At 40.7% G+C, this 22800-nt stretch overlaps 1 protein-coding gene across 1 annotated transcript; it reads right to left on the bottom strand.

Annotated features, from left to right (window-relative positions):
- Positions 1 to 13702: 13702 nt before the first annotated feature.
- Positions 13703 to 16326, bottom strand: LOC147632847 (uncharacterized). Its single transcript, XM_086806950.1, has 3 exons — positions 16228 to 16326; positions 15926 to 16094; positions 13703 to 13978 (listed from the first exon to the last, which is right to left on the bottom strand). Exons 1-3 carry the CDS (start codon positions 16317 to 16319, stop codon positions 13919 to 13921), a joined length of 321 nt encoding a protein of 106 aa, XP_086663076.1. The 5' UTR covers positions 16320 to 16326; the 3' UTR covers positions 13703 to 13918.
- Between the last annotated feature and the right edge of the window lie 6474 nt (positions 16327 to 22800).

Here is a 22800-nt window from a genome sequence, read left to right as displayed (position 1 = left end):
CAATTGGCCTGGACAATGCCTCCCTTGCCCCTGTTGCTCCAGCCACACTAGGCTCCCGACAGAGCCTGGGGATGGTCTGCTGCTAGCGCATACCATCCTAGCGTAGACCATCCCCATGCTCTGTCGGGAGCCTGGGGTGGCTGGAGCAAAGGGGGCAAGGGAGGCATCATGACCGGTTAAACCGGTCTCCTCCTCCACCTCCACCTCCACCTCACCCTCTCCCTCACAATCGCCGCTGCCGCCAACATAGCCGCAATCTTCTCCACCTCCACCTCCAACATAGTCAATTGCCACATGCGAAATGAAGGAGGAGGATACAAAATGCCAAGTACTATTTTGGGAAATGCTGAATAGCACAATGGAGCAATGCGATTATGCACCCACACACTTCTATGGGTTTATGGTGGCTGATGAAGCAGGGTCAAATTGGTGTGTTGTTAGGACCGTTTTCAATGGGGGTCCGCACAACATTATGGAGGACAACGTGCTTATTCCACTGGAAACAAAGTTTGATGAAGCATGCTAAACAATGCGTGAAGGCAAAAAGTCGATAACACCATATTGACTTGTGTGAAGAATGGAGATTGGCAACCAATAAGGAGTTAGCTTTCTTAAAAAGTAAAGAGATTCGTGAGTGGTGGAGAAATGGACATGTTCATGAGGGAAAACTATCAGTAATGGATACGTGGATGAGTTGGTGGGAAGTATGAATAGCACATTGGGGCAACCTCATGTCAAGGGTGAGAAATTTTATGGAGAAATGACATGTTGTATGGATGTATTTGCATTGGAGTCAATTTTGTGAATTCAAGTATGAAACCTCTTGTGTGCAGGTGGTCTTAAACTTGGTGGATTTAGCACAAATCCCTCGAACAAACTTATCTGAAAGTGTACATGGGAGTTGGCTAGCTGGTGAAGGATACAAGGAAAAGGTTAGCTTGTATGATGCGTGCATTTTAGATATGGCAAACGCTTTACTACAAAGTGAAAAAGCAATATACATATCAGATGGGGAAGCACAAAGGTGAGGGACCAAGCTTGAGCAAGTTGTTGGACAGGGTGGCAGCAAGGTCAAGACCGACACCACCACAAGTGGCTCGCATGGTCCATGAAACAGTAGCTAACACTCCTATGTATGAGGAATCAAGGCCTCTACATGGAGATAAGGAGATTATTCAACGGAAGAGGGTGAGGACAACGGAAGTAGACCAATGCTCACATCGTCGAGGTTATGTCATGCAGAGCAGACATCGTCAAAACCGGGGAACAGCAAGAAGAGTAAGTTTTGGAGATAGATCTAGAACAAACAGTGCAGCAAGTCACGCTTCAAGGGGAGGACCAAAAAGTCCAATGATTGGAGGAAACAAAGATGTCGGACATGAAGAGCCTAAACAACATTATGGCACAATGAGCGGAGGACAAATGCATGTAAAGGAAGAGGCCATTGGACGCACAATGTGGGGCATTAGACGAACCCCATTGAACTCAAAAGTCAAATGTTTGGGAGGTATTGATGGAAGACTTAAGTGCAACTCATACATACAGGGAAGCTCTATTGGAGTTGTTGCCCCTAGCTTCTACTCAGAGCGACGACATCCTGGTCCAGGAGGGCCAAAGGCTCAAATGATGTGGTTTTGTCCTTCAGATGTTTCACACACATGGCATGTAGATCCAAACATAATATACAAGCCATCATACCTAGATATGTGGAAAGTGGATGTTGGGACCAACATAACCAGCCAAGAGGTAGAGAAAAAGGCAGGGTTCAAGTTAGATGTTACTCATGAAGAACCTTTTGTGTCAGGGGTAGGAGAAACATCCACACAAGCAGCAGGCAACAAAGAAAGTGACAAGAGGCCACATGATGCTACACAGAATATAAAGAGATCAACCAAGTGGCAGCATTGGATTTCCAAAGAAGCAGAAAAGAGGATTGGTAGTGCCGAGGCCAAGACAGCGACAGTCCTTAATGAGAGTGCAATGCAACCGTCCCCCTACTGTATTTTTCATTTGGCATGTGAGAGTGGAGAGGACTATTTTATACACATCAAGGTACAACCTTGGTGTACATGTGATTTCATGCAAAGAGAATCTAGAGGAAAGTCTTACGTTGCATGTAAGCATATCTATTTTGTCTTCTTGCGAGTTTTGGGATTACATAAGAATGAGGATATGGTAATGCATCAACCGACACTATCACCAGAGGAAGTGGGCAATATACTATCACGTCCTCGAAGCAAGGATGTTTGTGCCTATACTTAAGCTTTAATCAAGCCTCTCATGTTCATGCCTACTTAAGCTTGTAAGGAAATGTGAAGTCAATCTTTTTGTAAGAAAATTTGAACCCAATATTTTTGTCTTGCTTTGGGATGGAGTATACTGTCACGTACTCTAAAGTCTTATTGTATGTAGCTTGCGACACTATGGTAAAGGAGTTGTACTAACCATATATCTTCTTGTAAGGAAATGTGAACTCAATCTTTTTGTAAGAAAATATGAGCCGGGTATACTTGTTTTTACTTGTGTTGAAATAAATATTGGAAGAAAGGTACATAGATAGGTATGTTTGTGCCTATATTTAAGTTTCTTTGACATAAAATGTGTGTTTATATGTAGGAAGGTAGGTAGGTAGGTATGTAGGTATGTATGTATGCATGCATGTATATGTTTGGAAGTATGCATGCATGTATTTATGTATGTATTGTACAAATGTGTGTATATATGTATGTATATATGTAGGAAGGTAGGTAGGTAGGTAGGTAGGTGTGTTTCAGAATATGCATGTATGTATGTGAATGTATTTATTTCTCTTTCATAAATACTTACTATATAAAAGCTCACCAAAATGTATCATTTTTCTTACAAGCTCGCATAAAACTATCTTATCTCCCAAAAAAATCAAACCCTGTTGGTATTTGTGTCAGTATATAAATCGATAAAAATGTTGATATATGCGTCAATATCTATCTCAATAAAAGTGACAGTATATAACTGATAATTGGAAAAAAAAAGAATTATTTTGGTATCATTTTTTTGAGAAAAAATCATTAACAATTGATTTCCATAAACTTCATGACTGTTTATCTTCCACAAGATGCATCACTCTAAAGACATCAAATTCTAATTCTCTCTCTATATTCCCTATATCTTTGGCATATGATCAAAAGATAATTCATTAGCATTTATGGAAGGATCTAAGGAGATACTATTATTGGATTTTATTTAAGTGCTTTAGTCGAGACATATAGTCTCTCATCGACTCCATTTCCTTTTGTTTGATGTTGTGCAACTGTGCCATAGGGCTCCATCTATCGCCACTTCTGGCAAAGCTGGGCACAAACACATTCTTGAGTCGTGTGAAGTTAACCTTATCCTTGGGTTTGAGGATTTGGAACCATTGATGCGCTTTCCCTTCTAGGGTCAGTGCGAAAGCATGAATCATTGTTACATCAGTGATTGGCCTGTAGGTTTTGCATGTGGATTCAAAAATCTCTACATGTTGAATAGGATCCCCATCCCCAGAGAATTTTTGAACGAGCTTCGAAATGATGTGTGGCTTCATTTGGGAGGGTCGGGATTCTAGAGCAGTGCCTAGTTCCCTGACCATTCCTCGGCCCATTTTTGCAGCCATATTCAATAGATCCATCCTTGTGGTTGCATTAAGATTGTGGCTGCATTAAGATTGATCTTCTAGGCATCTCCCATCTATACGATGGTCTGGCCACTTCATTCTGAAGACTCTGTACGCCTTTGCAAAATTAAGAGTTCCATGTCCTGTAGAAACATGGGATGATTAATCATCTGCTCGATGTCCTTTTTGGTTTACAGGCGGTCTTCCACTTCACCCGTTGCTCTTGGTAGGTTATCCTCTTCATCTAGGGTTACAAACCCTTCCTCCACTATGGGCTCTTCATTAATGGGTTCTAAGTTTGGAATTTCTCCCTCACTTCTTTCCATGACTATTTTCTGGCTCTTTACCCCGTGATTGGGGTAAGTTTACACTTCCCATCTCCTTTTGTTTGGCTCTAGCCCTTCGAGTATCAAGCTCTTTCTTCCCTACTTCCTCTGAGGTTGGGAAGAATACTTGACCAGTCTCCTGGCCGCACTTTCCATGTCCCTTCTCATTCAGGGGGTGCCAGTGTGTTTGACAACATCGAATTTGAAGTTTGGATAGGCACTTCTTGCCTTGGACCAAGTCAAGCATTGGTTGACGGACCCATGCCCATAGATTGTGCTTCTTCGTCATTTACTGGTTTGGAGACCAAAAAACCCCGTACTATATCAATGATACCGCTGGATCTGGTAGGGAAGGGTGGTTTCTTCACTTTCCCAAACCCAGCGTATCGCAACCCTTCTTCCATGGATTCTTCACTACTAGTTTCAACAGTGGTCAGATTCCTTAAGACACTCAATTGAGTGCGTACTGAGTGGCCTGAACCCACACTCTTTTGATAGGAAGATCCTGGGTGATTTGATGCACTATTGTCACAGGAGTGAGGTCGTCTCCGATGAGATTTCCAGACCTCAAGTGTATGTGAATATGATTTGATAAGCTATTTTGCTACCCCAATAAAATTTTGGTTAGATTCTGTCTACTTGTTTCTGAGGCCGTGAGATTGCAGAGAATAGTTCACGGCGTGAAGTGTTAGAAAACAGTTCAAATTGTGAACGATTTTTTGCACTTTCAGGTGTTTAAAACTTTTGCTTTTGGACTCAGAATTCCACGTTACCTTGTTATGATTTTCAATAGTCTCAAGACTTCCTTAGCCTTAATCCGACAATACCAGGTTCGTGAGTTGGCATGAAATTGCAGAAAAAGTTCATGTTGTTGAAGAGAAAAGGTTTCACTTTGTGAAAAGCAATTGGTTCACTTTGTGAACTAAAAATGGTTCATACCATGAAGGGTTCTAAAAAGGTTTCGCGTCGTGAAATGAAAATGTTTCATGCCGTGAAGTGCTCTGAAATAGTTCATATCGCAAACAATCTTCTGCATGTTCACGATTCTTTATTTTGTCAGACCTCGTGGTGTCAGAGGTGTCATGGTAAGGCTACCTATTTTTGGCAAGATAATCCCATGAATTGCAGCGTTAATCGTGGCGTTGATGCTGGGAGAAGTTCACGACGTGAAGTTGCAAAAAATGGTTCACATCATGAACGATTTTCTTGCAGTTTCATGTGGGAACTTCCCGCATCGACTAAGGTGATTTTGGGTGCAAAATACTTATCCAACTGTTTCCAAGATGATTGTGCCACGCCTACTAAGGAATGTAATACAAGCCAAGGCACAATCAATGGCTCCTTATTTTTTGATTTTTGTAATTTTTTAAAAAGAAAGAAAAATAGAACACCAACTTGCTCGTTCACGTTGATGATTTCGGTGATGCAAACATCAAAATTAACTAGAAAAAATAGTGAAGCTCTCTTCCAAGACCACTCCACCACACAATTACACAATAAACATAACCAATTTCTCACGATTTTTCACTTCCACACAAATCTTATCATTCATTTTCTACACAATGCACTACCAGATTGCAAAGGCAATCATGAATCTTATGTAATGGGAGTTGAAACTCCAAGAGGATGGAAGAAACAAAGGTGTTTCCCTAGTAGCGGTGCCAAAAATGTTATGGGCTACCACACCTCCAAGAGGGAACTCAATGCATCCACCTAAGGGAAGAGCAATAGAACACAACTATCGTAGGGCACTTACCAATGCTTTGAACTTGAGTCCCTTGAGGCCTCTAAGCTCACTTGTTAAGCTCCAATCCTCCAAGCTCCACCTCCACATTGTCACTGTAGAGTTGCTCGCACCATCACATAATTCAATCATTCTCTCTCACTCTCCAACACAAGCATGTAACATACAAGCATAGAAGAGGCACAAGTGCTAGAATGCTCTCTCTCACAAGACACAAAGAAGAGCTCTCAATAGCACAAAGGGGGATTGTGTCTATTCATTATGAGAAAATGCCTTATATACAATTGGCCCTTATTCACACGGGTGTCCAAAACTTACTTAACTAAGGCCTTGGGTGGCCAATATCTCATAATGTACAACTTTTATAGTGCCTTTGCATGACACTTATTAATGTCTTTAATTGGAAGAGCATACTTGTTAATCTAAAATGGGATTAACATAGATATGGGGATTTATGTATATGGTAGATTAAGCTAATCTTTCTTTTTGTTTATTTTGTTTTCTTCTTTTGTAGCTATTTCCTCCTTCAAAAAGTAAATTCTACTAATCTAATGCGCGTCTTGTGCTTAATCTATTTAATAAATTTTTAATGTTTAAAGCGCATACATGTACCCATTTATTTAATTGCTTTCCATGCCAATTTGTCTACTCTTAGGTTAACACTATGTATAGCCTCTTGCATAGCCCTTGCTTAACATCTTGCATTGCCTCTTAGCATGAGCTATTAAGCATAGCCTTGCATAGCCTCTTAGCACTCAACACTTAACACTTACTAGGTCTTGTTTCTCATCCACCTACTTGTTTGTGTGGTGCTTGTGTGTGTGTATGCAAGAAATTGGCAAAATCTTGCCTCTGAATCAAGAGACAAGCTACGAATCAAGTGTTTGTGAGGTAAGCATTGCATGCTTATGCCTAGTTTGTTTTTTTGCTCCAGACAAAAGGCCCAGTGGCCCATGCATAGTCTTGCATGTGAAAGTTTATCCTCAAAGATGGATAATGGGTAGGGAATACATATGTGGCTTGTGAATAGACATGACCATGTGTAGGCTATGCATAGCCATGTTTATGAGTAGGCTTATGCATAGCCATGTCTATGCATAGACATGGCTATGTATAGACTACACATAGGCATGGCTATGCATAGCCTATGCATAGACATGGCTATGTATCTAGACTACATATAGGCATTGCTATGCATAAGCCTATGCATAGGCATGGCTATGCGTAAGTCATGGTCATGCATGTGTGTAGGCTATGTATAGGTATAGATAGGCATAGACATCTCTATGCGTAAAATCCATGGTTGTGCATAGGCTGTGTGCATATGCCATTGGAATGGCATAGCATGGCCTAGCTATGGCCATGGATTATGCATAGCCATGTCTATGCATAGCTATGCCTATGTGTAGCCTACATGCATGCACATCCATGCCTTACAAATTTGGGTTCCATGGCACGCATCATGACATACCCCAATCTTTCCCCCCTTTTGTTCATTTCTATTATGTTGACTGAAACCTCTCCAATGCCATGATCCTCTCCCCTCCTCCTCCACACACCCCCCCCCTCCCCTTTCTAATCCATCCCATCCTTCTCTCCATCCCAATTTCTCACATCAAGTTAAGGTAAACTCTCTCCTCCCTTGTTAGGGATTCATGAAAGGTTAAATTCACATGCTCCTTCCCCTCTCTTTTTCTCCCTCTCTTTCTCACAGCCCTCTGGCATAGAAACACAGGTCTCTTACTATATAGGCCTAATCAGCGAGCATAAAATCTCTCCAATTTAGTGTGAAGCGTTTATATCTTCCATACATGCTATTCAACTAGCATCTATGCAAGTTATGGATGCTTTACTTAATTGAAGAATGTAAATGCTTAAAGTGTCATGGATGCTTTTTTATGCCCAATAATCGGTAAGCATAAATGCTTGTTGATTGGATGTAAAGCATCATGGCTTGCATACATGCTACTCAACTAGCATCTACACAAGCCATGGATGTTGTATGATGCCAGCCATAGGTGCTATGCATCCATGCAAGCCATGGACGCTTTATTTCCAAGCGTTTACACTCCTTGATTGGGCCTAAAGCATACTAGCTATTCGACTACTAGTATCCATGCAAGACATGCATACTTTATGCTCAATCAAAGAGAATTTGCATAATTATCCATGTCTACACCCATTCCCATTCCCACATCCATGTTCCATGTTGATATATGTATGGATGACCAAGCTTATGTAAGTGTGGATCACAATTGTAGTGCAATGGTGTATAGAGCATGACAAATGCCTCATACTTCGCTTTTGGTTGCTTGTTCATGAAAAATGTAGTTTGAAGCTATGTCTATCTTAAAATAGACAACTTTATATCTATAGCTTAGAAGAGAATACCGTAAATAGAAAAAAATGGAGCATTAAATTAATACATAAAGCATGTTCCTCAATCTACCTCTACGACCTCAATGAAAAGTTTTTCATTTGACACATAGAACATTAAAAGGTGAAAAGGTTTAACTTGTACTAGAGGCTTGTTTTTTGATTGGTTGATGTATGTTTTACCATTATGTAGAAATAAAGGGTCATTTGTTTGACTAGACCTTATTTGTATGCATGTTTGCTTCTAGGGTAATCTCTGCCCACCTTACAACTTGCTCATAGGTTGGTTCTAACTAGTACATAGAAAGTGGCACTAGAGCTTGATTATTTATGTGGGACATTGCTTCTTTCATGTATGTTTGTTGCACAACAAAGAGGTAGAGTGTCAATCTATTTGAGTGATTTGTTTTAAAGATTTCAGAGCAAACACAAGTAGATTTTAAAAGTGAAAAAGTGTAAAGAATCATATACACAAAAGTGAAAAGAAATGGCATATAACAAAAGGACTATAGCGAGGGTCTTTCCTCCTTTCCATTTAACATAAAGGAGCTGAAAGGTGGTTCATTGGAGATTAAATGTGCATCCCCTCCCCTCCCATTGGTCCCTTTTTTTACACTCTATCATTACACAGTCAACTAGTCCACTCCTCCTTTGTTTAATATATGGCAGCACACTTGCTTCTAGTGTTTGCATAAATATCAATTTAAAAAACTAAAAATGGTATGCAGATTGTGATCACCTGGTCATGCCATTTTACGTTAATGTTCATAACACTTCCATTAATAGTAATTAGAAATCGGTAACTCGTAAGGCAATATTTGAACTTTGCATATGGCATAACGAGGGCTTTTCCTATCCTTCACATCGTTGCATGCTACCTAGCTAGGCTCCTCACTCCTAAAACCCCCTTTCCTCCCCTTAATCTCTTGTGTGAGGATTTGTGGAGCCCTCTATAACACCTACAAATCCCTCATATTCATGGATTCTCTCTCTCTCTCTCTCTCTCTCTCTCTCTCTCACACACACACACACACACACACACACACACACATTAATGGAGCTAATTGGGGTCTTTTAGGAATAGGGTAGAGCTAGATGGCTAGCTCTATATGATGGTCATTTGATTGGCATGTCCCAACAAGTAACCATTATTGCCACCACCCCAAACTTCTAAAGTGACTATGAAGGGACATGAGAGCCAAATGAAAAAAAAATGTGTATGTGTGCAATGCGCGTATGCATGTACACACTCCTTTGTTGTTGGCACCTTGCCTTCCTTGTCCTTGCCCTTGCCCTTGCCTGCAAATGGAAGCTTCCTCTTTGCCTTGCCCTTGCTTCCCTTCTCAGGGACTCCTTGTTTAAAGCTGAAATGCTTAATAGGGGAATGAAATGGCATCTTTTTTCTCTTCTTTGATGCACTAGTGCTAGCAACTGGTGGAAGTGGCGAGTCAAGGTCATCAACATGCATAATTCCATTATTGAGAATAATGTTTATTTCCTTTACTCGCACACTCCACAGCCAGAACTTGTATGAGTGAACATACTACAAAACAACATAAAAGTCAATTAGAATAATGCGGGATCTCTCATGAAATGAACATAGAGAAATTATATTACAGTGACACAAGAAACTTACACAGCTGTCAAAATTAGTGTACTTGGAAAGGAGGAATTTCACCACATTAATTAAACAAGCAGACCAGTGCCCTCTGAAATTGAGAAAGTAAAAGTAAAAAAAGAAACCTAACACAGGCAACTAATAACTTAAATTCCATCAAGAGCTTGAAATTCAAAGAAAATACATACTTCTCTATATATGGCAGCACAACAAAGCAGGTACCCAGACTAACTCCCTGGAAATAAGGAGCAAGGTCCTCTTCAGACCTCGATGGGTCAATCAGGATAGTTGATACTAAAGGATCACAAATATATACCCACTTTGCCTGGTCTGGCAAAAGCTCTTTCAACAGTACCCTAGAGATTGAATTAAAAACATTAGGAAAGGGAAAAAGAAATCAAAATAAGAAAGCATTCAAAAAAAGGCGAAGAGTACACACCTTAAACAAGTAAGCACAATACTATCATTGATCTCTCTATTCTTTTCAATGAGCATATAAACATATGTTGGAGAGATATGGAGGTACTCCTCTTGCTCGGCGCTGCACGAGACATTGCATATGATCTATACTAGGCACCGCCTTAAGTCTGTCGTTATTCTCTCCCTCCAACTTCAGAAGGTTTTCTACCGATTCATCCCTAACAACATTCTCTTCTAATAATGTCTCATTTCCCTTCACATCTGCCCCCTTTACAAGCCTCTTCAGCCCTTGTGGACCTGGTGTTGTCACCTCTTCAATAATCACCTTGTCAGCATCCCTATTCCTCTTAAAAGCAGGAGGAATGGAGAGGATTTCTGCTGCCTTCCTATCCCTGAATGGTAGAGGTCGCATGAACTCATCATACCTATACCTAACTTTGCTTACTAATGTCATGTCCTTGTCCATTAGTGTGACCCTCCTGGCATGGGCAGCACAAATGTTACTATCATTTAATAAGTCTATAAGGAAGTCCTCGCATGACTCTTGAAGACATGCGAGGGTGGTACTCTGCTATTTAAAGTAACCTTTCCACTTTATTCTGTCTCGCTAATGGATTTGATAATCCTCAAGAAAGGAGCTTTGGGGATGAGGAGATTGACAACCGCATGCGCCTTCCTTATCTCTGCAAACATTTTTCTTTGCCTCTGCAAAGTGACCTTGGCCTTTGAAATATTCCTGCTGGTGCTGGGTTTGACATCAGGAAGCACAGGATCACTTTCATTTGGAATTTCCTCTAGAAGATCTGGAACTGGAACTGGATTTGGTGCGCTGGCACTGAAACTCTCCTGACAGTCTATTTCGTGCACACCATTGCAGTACTAGAAAAGAGAAGGCAGAGTAATTAGCCAAGTCACCCGACCACCATCTACTGCGCGATAAGGTGAATCCAAATGTGGACCAACGATATTTCGTGCAGTGAACGAAACACCCGTCCATGGAGCGATATGTCGATTCGAAAACATGGAGAATGGCCATATCGCACCATGAATGAAATCAGCGAAAGAAAAGGGGAAGAGAGAACTTATCAATAAAATTCACCCAACCATCCACAGAGCGATATGTTGATTCGAAAACATGGAGAATTGCCATATCGCACCGTGAATGAAATCAGCGAAAGAAAAGGGGAATAGAGAGAAAAACTTACAAGCGCTTGAAACAAGGGCTGGGATGGATGGATTCAGCGAGCTGCACGAGCAAAGCATGGAGAAACACAATGGAAAAAAAGCATGGAAAAAAAAATCATGGAAAAGAAAATATTCCTTCTTTTTATAGAGCAAAACGTAATCATGACGTCGATTGCATCAGCCCTACACGTGGCAATTTGTGAATTGACAATGACATAAGCCCTACCACACGTGGTGTTCGATCCTCAATCATTTGACGTCAGCCCTATTATTTGACCTATATAAAGATGGTGCGAGTTTTTTTTTCTGCTTTTCTCTGCGCTCGAAATATTCTCGCCTTCCATACCGTCCACAGTGCAAGTCATATTTTTTCACTGCCCATACTGTCCACGGTGCAATAGTTGCATTCGCACTCCGCTGCTTTCCCCTTTTCGCATGGTGAACGGTTTCCACCCGGATCAAAGCAGCGACGATGGAGGTTAAGAGTTCTCACTTGTACAATGCTGTAGATGATGTGGATGATTTATTGCTGGAGGAGATTAATGACGACGAGCCCAGCGCCATAGAGCATCTCTTTGATATGCTGAGGAGGGCTGGGCACGGAGGAGAAATCCCTTTCCCATGTAGAGCCTGTGTTCAACGTTCCTTTCAGTGTGGAGGAGATTATCAAGGACATGGTAAGGACATCCTGGAGGGAGAGTGGACAGAGTATTGCAGGTTGGTCGGCGGAGGGACCGTCTCTTATGGGTCCATTACGTATGTCCATATGTCAAGCCTCACAATCACCTTATCTCAAATTTCAAGCATGTCGAAGAGGTGGGACACTTACTCAGATGATCAACGTATCAAGATTTGTGTTGACATGTGCCCAGTGCATGGCAGGAAATGCACATTACTAGAATATCATTTTGGGTTTGTTGCCTATCTCTTTCTTCATGCTGATAAGGAGGATTACACAAAAGAGGAGCTCAAAGAGGAAGGACTGATAAATCAAAACAGTCCTTTATTTCAAGTGCTCAATCTTCAGAAAAGAAGAGGTCCTGGACCTTGCATCCGAGAGAAGGAGGAGGAACTCCTCAGCACAAATTTTGAGAGTTTAAGGCCTCCACCATCATTGATGAAGGAATGTCATCCGTCCATGGGTAGCGATTGATGTCCAATTTTTTCATCCCTGGGCTACTGTTCCTAATTAATGGGAAGTATTACCTCATCCTCTCCCACATTCAAAAACTCTACAATTTTAGGGAGGATTACTGTCTTGCTATAATAGTAGATGGTTGTGAAGCTGCGTTTGGTGTTCTCGAGTAGAGAATGAGCATAAGGATGAATTTATTGCATTGGACACAGAAGTGACAGAAAACTTCTTAGAGGCCCCAGAAGCAATGTCCTTGTGCTTTAAAAAAGCTAAGGAGAATGAAGCTTCTCTTCCTTTAGAGAAAGAAATTCAAGCCCTTTAGCAGGATATGGGCATTTCTGAGTTTGGCAAGGAACCTATTCCTGAACTTGACCAAGAAAATGAAGAGGGCTCCACTAACCTTTGGGATGCAGCCAAGTTGGAGGAGGATGAGAACTAGAAGGTAAATTATTGCTTCTGTTGCCTGAATTAATTATTTCTTTAGTTTGTCTGGTTAAATTCTTATTGCTTTAGTCTGTTTGAATTATTTCTTACTTTAGTTTGTTCCCTCCTGGTTCTTTGTCAATGCAGATTGAGCTTGACAACGCTGATGGATTTCTTAGACGAGGTGGTGCTGGTCATGCAAGAGTTGGGCAAGATGCTGCTCTTGCACACTACTACGTCTCTTCTATCCACAAAAATATATTTATTATATATCATAGCAAGCACTCCAGGGATGCAGAGATTCCACTCCTTACACTGAAATCCCTATCTAGGTATGTAGGGTATGCATTTATACCTTATAATATACATAAAGTCATGCTTATAGAGAAGTGTGCTGCCATCCGTATCTTTGGATATGGCCCTGGTTTTCGGCCTTCTCGAGCAGGTTATTTCCTATATTATTCAAGCTATGTCCTAGGTGCAGGAATGGAGGATGTAAAGTCACCCAAGGGCTATAGTCATAAGAGGTTTTTGCGTTATAGAGGGAAAATGCCTACCGAAGAGGGGGAGCAAGAAGAGAAGAGACTCAAGAGCAATTAGCTCTTTTCGTTGTAAATATTTTCACTATAAATCTTTAATATAATGGAATGGTGCAATTATTTTTTATTTTCAAGTCCAAAATCTTCACAACTTTCTGTTTACTTCCTAAGTCAAAAATAATTACAAATTTATTCCAAATACTTTCAATTTCAAAGTGTTGTTTCTACTTCCAAATTCTTCCTATGCGTCTTCGTGAAGATCTCCATGCTGCATGACGCGCTGGTCCTATGCCAACTTTCCAGTTTAGTGATCTTCTCTGTTTGGCATTATTTCATACTGCCCTTACTAGATTACTCATACGTGCCCTTTCCATGGATAATTTTCACCCAAAAGTGTATCTGTAAAACCAGTTAGACATGTCCTTGAGGTAATTTGTACTAGTCTTCCCTCCTCCATTGCCGGGTGTTTTAAAATATACTCCTCTAGCTTGAGAATGAGATTTCTTCATTCCTTGTGTGCTTTACATGTCCAGAGAACCATACTCATTCATGAAGTATGCACCATGAGCATAAAGAATGTGCTGCACAAAAATTAAGAGAGTCAGTAGTTATTCATACTCGTTTCTTAATATCCAATAGTAGGAAGGAGCAAATGTGTTTACCATGTAGTGCGTAATGTTGGTTTCACCCCATGTATCAACCATGGACTTCGTAAAATTAGAAAGCTCATCTTGAAATTTTTGTTGCTCCTTTGTGGTTGTCCTGCTTTTGGTCAAAAGTTTCACCATCTTATTGAAGTCTGACCAAACCTTCTCACATAGAATTACAAGGCTTGAATTGGTGCAATCAAATGTTGTACATTTGCATAAATCCTTCCACAAGTTCCAAGGCTTGGTTGAGTCCTTGGCATTTTCTAGCTTCTCCTGAAAACGTCTTGCTTTATTTCCACTCATGTGGACACTTGTTGTGTAACCTCATGATTCATGCCACAGGTCTTTTTGTTAACAGTAACATGCACATTGCCACCATGGCACCCAATTGAGTTGAGTAGTTTCTCTACTTTATGAAGAGCTTCTTCTTGTCATTCTTTGCCTTGCATGGTAAATGCATAATCTATGTGACACTTGAGCAAACGGTCAAACACACGCATGAATGCATGTAGTGTATAGAAGTGGACATTCTTCAGTTCAAATGGAATTATAGGATTCTATTCTGGGTCTCTCAAATGCCTGTTTTGCACAACTAGCATGTTGGTAGACAAGGCACCTCCAACCCAGTTGCCAGCAACATCGTCCATGGGGTCATGCTCAATATCGTGATTCTATACACTACACGCATGAATGCATGTAGTGTATAGAAGTGGACATTCTTCAGTTCAAATGGAATTATAGGATTCTATTCTGGGTCTCTCAAATGCCTGTTTTGCACAACTAGCATGTTGGTAGACAAGGCACCTCCAACCCAGTTGCCAGCAACATCGTCCATGGGGTCATGCTCAATATCGTGATTCTCAAGCATCCTCTTCTTTCCTGACTTTTGTTTGTTTTGCCTTACCATTCTCATGCACCACGGTCAAGGATTTGGGTTGTTAGCACCTTCTGGATACCTAAGCAAGCACTTTATTGTCTTCAAGTCACCCCCCAAATGCCAATCTACTGTATAAGTGTCCTTGCCTCTACCTCAAGTTTTTCTCCCTAAATTTGTGCTTTGATGACAGTGGTAATCTAGGGTATCCTATCAAACATCCAAGCGAGAACTTCATGTGTCTCTTTTGGTACTTCAAATGCCCCAAGCCACCATATCTCTTTCTCAGATTGGACACTATATGAGGGAAAGTCTAGCTTACAAATCCTCTCCCTATCAGGAGTTTGGTTGATCTCAGTATTCCCCTCAAATGTGTCTTCACTGAGAAAAGATGATAACTCTAAACTTTTTGCATATGCCATAGTCTCATTCATGAGTATGATACTCATTTGCTCTATCCTCTTTCCTTTCACAATCTGACACTCATCCATTTTCAACACAAAGCTAACTTTGTCATCTTGCATGACAAACAAAATTAAATAAGCTTTGATTTTTCATAGACTTTTTCAACTACTTTGCAAGAGATAAAAGTTACTTACAATTATTAGGTAATCCATAGAATAAGATCATAACTTTTTGAAGATGTTGTAGATCAACAAATATATTGTTGAACTCGTTTGCAAGGAACCACAATATTACCATTGTTGCCTCGCTTTTTTTTCCAAGCTCTAATGGTAAGCACATCATTGACGTAGTGGTACTCTCCAATCTTATGTTGCACATCTTAATTGCATGATGTCCTCTTTGCTAATCTTAATCTTCTTGGGGTAGGAAACATATTTCGTGTGATGCCTTATTTGCGAAGTGTATCTTACAGTAATTAATGGAGAGCCTGGTATCCTTTTGTGCTTATGCCGACTTCATCGCATGCATTCTGAACTTCCTCAATGCCTAAAATGTTAGTTATATCTTTCATTATCTCATTTGCAAAGTATATTTCGTACCTTCTTGTAGCGTGGATCTCGAACTATGGAAAGAATGTCATGTTTTCTCACGTAGCTACGTAACATATCTCCAATATCTTGAGGACCATTATCACCACATGCATCTTTAAGTAACATATCTCCAATATCTTGAGGACCATTATCACCACATGCATTTTTAAGAAAGGTCCTGTAATGAACCAACAAAGATTACTTATAGCAACAATATTATATAATGAATTAACAGTTAATGAAAAAAATCAAACAATAGATACACTCTAATAAGAATAACTTATAACCAAAAAGATGAATAGAAAACAAACCTTGCTGCATGAATTCTTTGCTTGAGAGAACCGCCACCAATTCCAAGTGTCTGAATGTTGTTCATTGTCCTCTTTCGCTCTCTAGCTCCCATGGGTGTGCTCTTCATATGCGAGATTGTATCCTGTAGCTTCAGAATGTGGTCCTCTTTCTCTTTGCCCTCTCTCTATAGCTGTAAAATATTATTCTGTGCAATTTCGAGAGCTTGTTGTACACTACTCAAAGTGACTTGCAAGCTATGAATTTGTGAGTTTAGAAATTGAACCTTCCATGCATCACATACACTTAAGCGTTTGCAATATCCAAGGAGCCCATTCTCACCCTCTCCAACAAAATGAATGAATGAGGGTAGGTCTATGAAAGGTGGAGAGAAATTTGAAGAAGGATCATTAGGATATAAATACTCACCAAAAACCTAAAGATCCACATTACAATGACCCTGTTGTCTTCTTTCTTGCTTCTCTTGTGCGTTTAGACGTTCTTTTTTGATAGGTGCATATTCATTCAAGATGCAAATATGCAAGTCTACCTTCCTCACTCGTGATGAATTTGAGGTGTTTGTTATTTCTATGAGTGCCATAGTAGACACAATGAAAGATGGTAGATAGCTTGGATTCCAAAGAGAGGCTTGAAAGAGAGACCTACTGCAATGAGAGAAGGGCTTGGGAGAGAGAGAGAGAGAGAGAGAGAGAGAGAGAGAGAGAGAGAATCTTTTAGTTGGTGAGTTGGACAGAGAGGAGATGTGATAGTAATCAATGAAGAAAACGATTTTTAGGTTTGTTTGCTACTATAAAATATAAATTTTAAATTGCTAGTCTATCCGAAAATTTAAATTTAAATTAAACTTTTTATTTTTTATGCATTTAAAAGTGAAAAAAGTTTTCTCCCTATCACTTGGTTTTTGGAAAAGAAGCTTTGATGCCCATTGAGGTGGAAATCCCTAGTCTTTGGTTTCTACTTAAACATCAGGAGAGAAATAGAGATGAGTATGAAGAAAGGATGCTGGATCTTCAGGAGCTGCAGCTAACCAAGGAGGAGGCCTTGGACCATTATATTCAACTGAGTAGTAGAAGAGCTGATGAGATTTTTAATGAGAAGGTGAAAGATAAAGGCATCAAGGAAGGGGATCTGGTTTTGAGGTACAATAGTAGGTTGGACAATTCCTTTCAGACTAAATTTTAAATTAAATGGGAGGGTCCTTTTAAAGTGATACACATCTATGAGAATGGGACTTATTAACTTGCTGATCTAGATGGTCAGCTCCAAGTTAAGAGAGTTAATGGCTACAGATTGAAGCTTTACTGATGCAGGATCATGACACTTCAGAAAGATTTAGAGACACAAGAGGAAGGCTTGCTTGATGATGCAACTGTTGTAGAAGGCCATGCAGAAGTTTATTGGGATCTTAACACCTTTTTTGCAGAGGATCCATAGAATCTAGTTGAGCATGAATGCTTCAACCATTGGGGGGTTTTGGCAAAAGATGATAGGAAATTTTTTGGGGCCAAAAGAATATACTCATGGAGATGCTCACCCCAACCCCATGAGGATAATAAAAATAATAAGATATGGTTAGGGACCTTAGGGAATGTAGGTTTTAGGCATGGATGTTATGTAGGCTATAATAAGCTATAACTAGCTTCCGTGGCATGGAAAAAAGTTGGAAAGATTAGAGTAAAATAAGCGTACACATAAAGATAGAGGATAGCTGCGCTAAATAAAGAGGAGAGACGGGGGTTATTTTTGGAGGCAAGGAAGCAATAAAGAAAGGAAAGTGACTTCGTAGAAGGGAGAGATTCTGGCACTTGAGAGGAAGGAGAGAGTCTTTTGTGAAGAAGTTTTTTTGGCAGTTGGAAGTTGGAAGCATCTGAGGTATAATGATGAGGACGACAAGGAATCTGGTCGAGGAGAGTTGGATTCAATTCAGAGCAAGGGGGGTGTGCTGGAGGGAGAGAGTTCTATGTGGTGGACTGGTGTCCCATAACCTCCCTATAAACACCATTGTTAGATACTTGAATGAATCAAGGATTGCTCATAATATATTCCAGTCCTATCAGATAGTTGTTAACCTACAAGCAATGGTCGTAGTATAATTTGTTATTGATGATTTCGTGGGCTTGAGTCCTTCTCTGATTTCTTTGTGGTTATCTTTGTGAGAGCTTTTATTGCTTTGATGAATATTGTATCCAGATGTTCTTCACCTCAATTTGTTTAGAGTCTAAAGCACACTACGCTATTGATTTAAATCCACAGAAGATGTGTTGGTGTTTAAGAGTTTCAACTACCTTAAGGTTTTGTAGAAATTATTTGAAGAGCGCCTATTTTTGAGAAGCTGTGAAGATGAAGCTATTTGCGGTAAGTTTAATTTTGTCAACAGAGTTGGTTTTGTGTCAGCTGAACATCAGAACCATTAGCTGGAAGTGAGGGGGTCTTGAGCTGACTTGCCTAAGTGGGTAAGAAGTGTTTCTGGGTCTTGAGTTGACATGCTTGAGTGGGTAAGAAGCATTTCTGGGTCGAGTTAACTTGCATGAGGGTGTAAGAAGTGTTTCTGGGTCTGGTCTGACAGTTAGAGCTGTAAGCTGGTCAACATACATATGGATTACTATTTTACAGTGTGTATGAGGTAGCAATCTGATATAGTTGGTCAGCTAATCGTTTCTACAGATTAGTTCTAGTTTTGTTTAAGTGCTTAGAGATCCATGTGGTGTCAACTAACTCAGAAGACATTGATTCTACGTCAGCAAGGTCAGCTTGGGTAGTTGGGTAGAGACTGCTCATTCAAAGGCAATTGTGACTTGGTAATAGTCAGTAGAGGGCTAGTAAGGTGGTATCTTGCCTACTTGAAAGGTTTCTGGGGGTTTATAGCTGACGGAGGACATTTTAAGAAGGGTAAGAATTGTTGTTGATTATTTTGGATGCAGAAGATATACAAAGTCTGACTTGTCTGAGTCAGCCAAGAGAGTACATTGTCAAATAGAGGTCAACTGAGGTCAACTGACTAGTTCTAAAAGGTTTTGAGACCTGTTTGTGAAGCGATCTAACGATGGAGGACACTTTGGGTTCTGGAGAGCAGATTTCGAACATGATACAAAGAGTTGATTTTCAGAGGCAAGCTCTGAGCCTTTCTGTGTCCGCTAGAGGTGGTTTTTGTTAGCTGGGTGTGAGCTGGAGTTAGGAGAGACTCTGAATTGATAGATCAGAGACATTGGAGGTCAGTCCTGACCATAGAGGACAATTGAGTTAGCAGTTGAAGTCATTAGGGTGGCTGGGGGGTAGTGAAGTACTTCTTTGTGTCAACTGAGGCCTAGGGGCTATCAGTTGGGTGTGCTGGTGTCTCATGGTGTTGAGTTTGCTGAATTGTGGTGTCTATGTTGGTCCCTTCTCACGGTGGTGTGCTTCAGACGAAGCTATAGAGGCAGTATCTCTTGAAGCCATCAATGTGTGGGCAAGGTCAGCTTGTGTAAGACTGAGAACAGGTGATAATACTCGAGAAATACCCTCGAATTTCTTAAGACACGTATGCTACCCTCACTTGAAGCCATTTTTATAATAAATAAAAAATACAAAAACTATGCAAAATTTAAATGCAAAAAACTTTACAAAGTGTACAGATGGAACCAACAATTCGATATGCCCGAGTGTGTGATGGAAGCTTGAAGCCGATGGCACACTGTGCCGCCGTCAAATGGAACCTCGAAGCCGAGAGCATGAAAAATGGCACCAAATGAATGCTTGTCATTCGCATGTGCGAGTGTAGAAAACTCTTTTATCTAGCCTATATGTGTGTAAAAATCAACACTCCCATCTTCTTGTGTGTGTATCACCACAGACACGCGACTTTAGAGGCGAGGAGAGAGAACTGTGGTGGGCTACTTGCTCTCTCGCCTTGCTAGTTGCCGCTTGGTTCGTAGAAACTGCTTGCTATGCATTACACATAATGCTGCTACGTAGTTGGCTAAGGTCGTGTGTAGCCCTGCTATATGGTGCGTAGCCCCCAACTGTGGTTGCCTCAGCAAGCTGCTATGTAGGCCCTTTACAAGTCTATTTTGCAATACACTGTTGGACCCGGGCAGATGCCAACATCTTGAATGAGGATGGGTTGCTTGATTTGAGGCGGACGTCTCGGAGGAGGAGGTCTCAGTGAGTCCATTTTGTAGCTTTTTTCCATGACCCAAACCTTAGAACAAAATCAAAGTGAAATTTTGACCATCCTAGAGAGTTTGCAATATCGTTTAGACTCACGTCTGGCCACTCCTATTGCTAGTGTTGCATCTCCTATGCCCGTGCACAAAAGAGTACAATTTACTTCTTCTCAGTAGGAGGTTGGGACTTCCATAGGGCAGTAGTTCATAGAGTCTGCCAACAAGCAGTCTACAACATCTACTGGGATCTTCAAGGTTCTCAAAGTGCTGAGCGTTGGTAGAGAGGAAAAGGAACACAACAAAGATGCAATCAACATTCTTCAAGGTTCTCAAAGTGCTGAGCGTTGGCAGAGAGGAAAAGGAACACAACAAAGATGCAATCAACATTCTTTTATAGAAGTGGTCAGAGTTACATAACCTCAGGCATATGCTAGACGATGCAAGGCCCGTCGTCGAGGCAAGTTTGTCCTTGACATGCAAAGCTTATAAATGGTGGATGAGTTTGGCCAACAGTGCCAGATGCACTTGTACTTGGGTAGAGTTCGAGACACCATTCCACAAAGAGTTTTTACCAGTTAGAGCTTCATAGGTCTTGGCATAAGTGGGACAAATTCTCTATACATGGCATTTCACAGGTGGACTTTTTGATTGCCTCTTTCCATGATGTTGGCTCATCATGCACCACATAGTCTACTGAAAACACAGAAGCAAATGAGGCACAAGGATTGAGCATAGTGGACCGACGAGGACCGTCCAAGGGGGTATCGCTGAAAGCATGCCAAAATCTTGCATGGTCTATTGGTACCAACCGGGTAAGGGCCCTTGTGTGGCTATCAAAAGGAGGAATGTGCCTCAAGTGGCAGAGTAATAGTCGACTGATTATATCCATGTGGCATAGTTGGAGATTCTTGTTTAGGTAGTATGGGCAATGGAAGGCACAATAAGTCCCGCTCATCAAAGAAAATGTCTCGAGATGAACGAAGACTTTGTTCTATGCTTGACCTCGAGCAATAACGAGGCTAGTAGTCTTGTCAATCACCTCGACAACTCGCTTGTTATCTAGGCATCAACATTGGACACTCCGTACTTATATAGTTATCTAGGCATCAACATTGGACACTCCGTACTTATATAGTTTTGGAAGAAAATTGCACATCAAATTATATCCCTCCATGGAAATAAATGTGGGTCTCTTGCCTAAGGAAATGGCTAGGGCTGGCCTTGGGGTTTTCTCTTGGGGCTAGCCGTGCCACTACTCGCCTTAACGGTTGAGCATATTTTTTGCCAACCCATCCATGCTCATGTCCTTGACCAGGACTCTAACAGGTGCTAGTTGGGCACCCTTAGTTGTTGAGGCTTTGGATGATGCATCCCTTATCTCTTGGTTTGGGTGGATGACTTCTACATCCTTGGCTTGAATATTGTCTACTACGTCTAATGTCTTGCAATAAACACTCATCAAAGATGGAGTGTCTAGACCTGTAGAGATGGTCATGTAGTGTCTTGAAGATTGTCTACTAGGTCTATTGCCTCGCGATAAACACTCATCAAAGATGTAGTATCTAGACCTATAGAGATGGTCATGTAGTGTATACACTTGTAGAGATGGTCATGTAGTGTCTACACATGTAGAGATGGTCACGTAGTACTTGGACCTATAGAGATGGTCATGTAGTACCCAGACCTATAGAGATGGTCATGAAACCTCTTGCTTTTGAGACCAATTGTAAATTGATTGATGAGATAAGTCATCTTTGTCTCTCATCGATCATAGATTGATCGATGTGAGCGATAAGTCATCTTGGTCTCTCATGATGGGGGCTGCATTTCATGTGGAGATACTTGGTTTTAGTAATGTAGTCTCACATTATTTCTCCCTCCTAGATTTGTGCGATGGGGCTCCATTTGGCTCCACTGACAATGAATGTGCGTCTTAAGACATTGAAGATATTTTTTCAAGTGGGTTTAGAGACCTAAACCATGTTGGAACACATTCGGGCTTAAAAATAATTTAAGAAAAAAATAAAAAGAGATTCACCTAAACTATTAAACACACTTAGAGCATGAGAGGCTACATCTTGCTAGCTAACCTTATAATCTTCATTAAGAGGAGGAGACTTTTAAATAGCCTTACAAATGCATGAGTTGCCATGCGTCCACATAGGTGGCATTTTACTACAAACATACTAAGTGTAGTCACACTTTATACAAGAGGACCATCCCTTTACAAAGAGGGGATTTATACACACCTAAACACACTTTCTCTTTGTTATATCTCCTACCATCCCTCCCTCAAAGGGAAAGTGAGTGTGAAAGAAAAGTAATCTGAGCTCGTTTAAGAGATCCTCCACAAATTAGAACTTGTCTCCTAGAACTTGTCTCCTAGAAGTGTCTTGAACCAGATTCTCCTCAATGGATAAAGATGTCCTACCA

This window comes from Cibotium barometz, chromosome 13 (genome assembly GCF_041138505.1).
Source record: "Cibotium barometz isolate CiBa-2024 chromosome 13, ASM4113850v1, whole genome shotgun sequence".
Classification (NCBI taxonomy): domain Eukaryota; kingdom Viridiplantae; phylum Streptophyta; class Polypodiopsida; order Cyatheales; family Cibotiaceae; genus Cibotium; species Cibotium barometz.
Note: the sequence above shows the minus strand (reverse complement) of the source record. Positions and strands in the feature narration are given on the sequence as shown.